The 5,522-nt window shown below is 43.8% G+C and overlaps 1 protein-coding gene across 1 annotated transcript; it reads left to right on the top strand.

Annotated features, from left to right (window-relative positions):
* Positions 1-866: 866 nt before the first annotated feature.
* LOC306663436 (oocyte-specific histone RNA stem-loop-binding protein 2-like) lies at positions 867-4,503 on the top strand (the record flags this gene model as incomplete). Its single annotated transcript, XM_079143788.1, has 6 exons — positions 867-971; positions 2,280-2,375; positions 2,481-2,585; positions 3,182-3,325; positions 3,469-3,589; positions 4,441-4,503. Exons 2-6 carry the CDS (start codon positions 2,335-2,337, stop codon positions 4,501-4,503), a joined length of 474 nt encoding a protein of 157 aa, XP_078999914.1. The 5' UTR covers positions 867-971; positions 2,280-2,334.
* Between the last annotated feature and the right edge of the window lie 1,019 nt (positions 4,504-5,522).

Genomic DNA, 5,522 nt, shown 5'->3' with positions numbered 1-5,522 from the left:
ATCTTCACCAAGAAAAAAAAAAAAAAAAAAAGAGAGAGAGAGAACACACACACACACACACACACACACAAAAATAACAACAACTTGCTAGGAGAACATCACAGATCGTCCAGTTTTTCCAACACACTCCACCCTATCCAGCCAAGCGGATCGGCAATGGAGGGTGGGAGCATCCCAAAAGGGTGAATCACAACTTGGTTTGAAGGTTAAATCGCACTTCCTGGGGCGACTTGGCCTTTTGGTTGAAACTTGAATTTACCGACCAGGTGCACCCTCAGGATTTTAAAGATGGAAATGAAGAGAGGACTTTGATTTGTTCGGGGCCACACAGTTTCACACTCCTAACCGGAAGAAACTCAACTCTCATAACTCGCGATAATGCCCAGTCGGACCTCAGGCCTGAACGGACCCTACCGGAAGAACCAGGACTCGGTGCCTGGGTAGAGACCAATGCGAGCTTACCTCAAGTATGAAGTCAGACTTGCTTTCAGGAGAAAGGAAAGTGGACAGTTATTGGACACAAGCGAAGATTCGAGAGAATGAAAGGAAAATGTGAGGAAGGAGGCAGTAAACCGAACTATAGTTCTGCTTCTCGCTTGACCCAACTGGACAAAGACCGATTTTAGCAACTTCTCTTCCCTGCAGGCTGAGGTTTAGCCTGTGTGCAATACCAACAGCCAAAGTCCGGATTATTCAAATCTTCCGCCTATCCAGCAACCTACCCCGCCCGCCTGTAAACTGCGTTAGCCAATCTCCAGACCCCGCCCCTTCCACCACAACCAATCGTTATGCTCGTCCATTGCCCAGAGGCGTGAGCTTTCCTCTGGAATGGGTGATATTTGTCCCGCCCTAGAGCCACAGCAAGGAGGCAATTGGCCCACCTGCGTTCGTCAAGCTGCGAAATAAGTCCACCCTGCAGGGAACTCAGCGCACCATTGGCTCTACCTCTGGCCAATCGCCCCACCCTCCCGGTACTCACTATTCCCCAGACCCCGCCAATCCCGGGAGATTTAAATTGCGTCTCGCTAGCGAAGACTATTTGCTAAGCTAATACTAGGAAACATTATTTTGAGTGAAAGTGTTTCTTTTTCCTTGCTTCTTTCTCGTGTCATTTCTCTTTAGCTTTACTAGTTTTCCGTTGAAGATGGAGCATTTGCTGCCAGTGCGGCAGGTGTTGGGGCGTGACAGGTGTGTTTATGTTGAGCGGCATTGGTTCCTTCCAAGAGCTTTCCTTGTTGTCCCATTTTAGTGCGCAGCATTTGAGAGATGCTAGGTTATGTGGGTAAACAAAATTCTTTTTAGAGAAAGAAATTGAATCATCTCTTTTACTCTTTACCACAGTGCAAAGGATATTAAACTTTGGCTGTTAATGAAAATTTAAATATTGACAAGGTAATATTTAGAAAATATATATATATATTTTTACTTTTTATTGTTTTTTGCGGTGGCAAGAATGGAACTTAGGGTACGCTTAGGAGAGCACTGTACCAGTAAGCTCCACCCCCAGCTCTGGAAATTCGTAATAGGGATTTACATTTAAACAAACCTGTTAGGGCTGGGATGGGTATTGATGAGACAAAATTGGTGAGGAATGTTGCATGATGGGGGGAGTAATGTCCATTATTTCAGCTTGTTAACATTTAATGTGTATACTAATCACCTGTGGATACTGTTAAAATGCAGATTTTGATTCAGTGGATCTGGATTTTGGCCCAAGGTTCTGCACATCTAAGAAGTTCCCAGCTGATGTTGATGCCTCTGGTCCCAGGAACATACTTTGAGTAGCAAGGATTGTGCTATACCTTTTACTTCAGTGAATATTTGAAATTTTTTATAATTAAAATGTTTAAAATAACCTTGGAAACTCTTTAAAATGTAGGCCCCCCCAAAATGAAGATTCAATAGGTATAGAGTAGGGCACAGGATTTATCAAGGCCACCAGGTTCTACACATGAAAATGGTTTACAGATTACACTTTGAGAAAAAAGAATCAAATACAACCTTTAGCCAGGAGTGGTGGTACACACCTGTAATCCCAGCAATTCAGTAGGCTGAGGCAAGAAAATGGCAAGTTCATAGACCAGCCTCTGCAACTAATCAACAAGATCCTCTCCAAAAATAAATGTAACTCAGTGGTAAAGCACCCCTGGGTTCAATCCCCAGTATCAAGAAAAAAGTACATATAAGCTTCACCTGATATCAGGATCTTAGTGTTCATAGTGGCTGAGAGGTGCAATATAGTCAGCTGGTTTTTATCCAAATACACTTTTCATCTGCAGAAATTGCTTCACCAGAAGAGAGGTGTGTGAAGAGTTTCTGTTCTCTAGGACAGAGATGGTAAGTGTGGCAGTCAGCACAGAGCCTTGCCATGCCAGGTAAGCTTGAAAATCAGGCTGGGGATTAAGGAAGTGTGGAATACATTGATTTCTGTTTTAATGACTATAATCACACTTTGTGGGTCACTGTATACTTTCCTGCAGGTGGGAAGTAGAGACAGATGAAGTTGTCTTGCAGAGGAGGCAAAAACAGATAGATTATGGCAAATGCACACCTGGTTACCAGTGCTTTCTGCAGCAGGTCCCCAAGTGAGTGTAGTTGTGGGTGGTCACCAGGGTATCAATCAATGGTTCAATGTCAGGTGATGAAAAGATGCTAGAATCTGCGTGCTCTGACGAAGTTGCAGTTATTAATTCTCCTGTAATATAGTCCCAAAATAGTTTTCTGAGATTTTCTCAAATGGAAAAAGTCTTATTTTGCTTATAAGACCTTCTAAAGCTTTATCCATATTTCCTAATGAGGTTGTTTTCCTCCCTAAAATTTTAACCATCTCCTCATGTCTTCAGCCGAGTTGGCTAATTGCAACATATCTGACAAATTATGTATAAGTTTATATGCATGCATACAAACTGAATGTGTGAAAGCAGAGGAGATATTTTAAAGGAATGACATATATTGTCCTGTATATTAACTTCATAGGGAATTATGTGTAATATCTGCTTTCTAGAAGAATATTTGGGAGGTGTGAAGTTCAGTGCTTAATCTGATTTGAAGATTCACTTTTTCTGTTGGATTGAGGGTACATCTTTCTTGGTAATTCTCTATCTAGACTCCTGATTCACTATAATAAGCATTGAGCTGTGTCCTTTCACTTTGATATCTGATCCATATTTGTTGTTGCCAGGGCACAGAGACAGCCAGGGATTCACCCTCAAACACCAAACAAGAACAGGAGGTACAGCCGACGTTCCTGGGATGCCCAGATCAGGCAGTGGAGAAGAGCCCTACATACCTGGGACCCTCCCAGCCAGAGGAGGGGGGCTGAGGGGTGTGTTCACTATTGCTGGTTCTTTCTGTGAGTGGAGGGCCAAGCCTTACCTCTCTTCACTTTGAAAAGGTTTAGCTTCTTCTGGGTAGAAAGGGAGTGTGGTCTGCACAAGGGTATAATCTCTAACTCTGCTTTCTCCATAGGCAGGGAATGGAGAACCCCTTACAGCTGATGGATTCTACCCCTTTGGATAATCTTCTGAGTGACTGGCTCCAAGCCTTGGAGCCCTTGGAGAACCTGGATGGAGGCCAGAAGGGGGCCCAGGTATTATCCTATGGCAAAAGTGAAAGGAGCAGGGTCACGGATGGGGTCTGATCCATGAGGGCATAACTAAGATGGGGTCTATTTATTTATTATTTTTTTTCACGGTGCTGGGGATTGAACCCAGAGCCTTGTGCTTATGAGGCAAACACTCTACCAACTGAGCTATCTCCCCAGCCTTAAGATGGGGTTTAAAGAAGTGGCCCAAGGACAAACAAATAAAGAAAAGGAAGCAGGAAAAAATAGCAGAACATGAGTAAGAAAAACTTGAGAACTAAAAGTGGCACGAATAGATTTAATAATGAACAGGAGTGTTGGGCTGCTTTAGAAGGCTATTTTATTCTTGATGAACGAGGATGTAATCTTCCCTAGAAATGAGGCCTGAAAACTACCTTGCAGTGATGTGTGTGTGTTTTCTGGGTTTTTCTTTTCAATGTTTTACAAATAGTAATGCCAATATTTTACTCACTATTCAACTTCAGTAAGCATGGTTAGTGATAAAAAGGGCAACAGTCTAGTAATGAAGAGCAAGGACTTTAAGAGTCTCAGACTTTTGGTTACAACCTTTACCTACCACATGGGCAGTTAACCTCTAGGGAGGTTTCATTTATCAAAATAAGAAGATTTTTTTCATTTGGTGATTGTAAGAAAAAAATGAGAGTTCATATTTATTTAAGTATGTAGCACAGTGCCTACCACTAAATATGGGTAATAATAGGAAATCAAGTATTGCTACATTATGGCTTCTGCCTCTGCTCCTTCTCTTTGCCAAGGAGAAATGATGTGCACTGAAAAATAAATCTCTCTACTCCCATTTTCTTAACTAAAACCTCACTTTTCCTCTATTTTTTCAGTTTGCAGACTTGGTTCCTCTATCCTCTCCTCCCAAGCTCAATGTTGAAGATCCCCAAGACTGATTCTACTTCCTAGCCAATCACAGGATCACAGCTATTTACTTGTCCCAGACTTGAATGGGGCACAAAATATTTAGAGAAAACAGATGTCCTTTAGGAGGCTTGCTGTTAAATGTTAGTAGTGAAGTTGTTTACATTACTGTTTTCTAACCAATTAAGAAATATAAAACTCTGTCCTACAAAGAGATCACAACATAAAGGCATTTAAAAACCCTCTTTTTTACCTCTTCTTCCCCCCCCGCCCCCCCGTGTTACCCAGTCTCTCACCTACTTACGTCTACATTCAGTCCCTTTAAAAAAGACACAAACTTTGACTGAGGTGGGAGGTGGTGGTAGTGGCTGAGACTTAAAAAAAAGGTGGTTTCCTTTTCCTGAAGAGGAAATATAGCGCCGATCAACACCATCTGCCTGTATCCTCCCTTTCTGTCTTAAGGACAGTGGTCCAGCTGTAACCACCGTACTTCTCCCGCCCCCGTCCCCGCCCCCGCCAGCAACTGAACCGCCTATGATGTCATAATCACAATCCCATTACCTCATCCTGCTTGGGGGGGGGGCGTAAAGGGAGGAGAGGGAGTGAAGGGCCACGGGCCCTCCTCAGCTTTACAAAGTGTTCTGGGTAAGGGCAAATTACAGAATCAAGTGGGCACGTCTCCGCTATCATTGTATGTCTTGAGTTTATAAGACTGGAGCAGATCCGGCTGCTGGAAGAGGGGCTCCAGAGACTCAGAGCAGGCCCTGATCGGCGCCTGGACTACATTTCCCAGTAGCCTTCACGCCACGGACCGGTCCTTTGCTGGGGGAAGGGGGATTCTTTCAGAAAGGTGACTGTATCGGTCCGGGGAAGAGAGCAGGTGAGAAGTAAGTCCCTAATTCTGTTAAGCGGCCCGAACCGAGTGAGAGACTGCAACCGAGTACATGTAGGGATGGAGGGCGGGAGCGATGGCTTTGTTTACCTTCGTCCGACATGGCTCCCCCACGAGTTTCAAGATGTGCTTCCAACTGGACCCGTCCACCTTCTGAGA

This window comes from Sciurus vulgaris (assembly GCF_902686455.1).
Source record: "Sciurus vulgaris genome assembly, chromosome: 6".
Lineage (NCBI taxonomy): Eukaryota > Metazoa > Chordata > Mammalia > Rodentia > Sciuridae > Sciurus > Sciurus vulgaris.
Note: the sequence above shows the minus strand (reverse complement) of the source record. Positions and strands in the feature narration are given on the sequence as shown.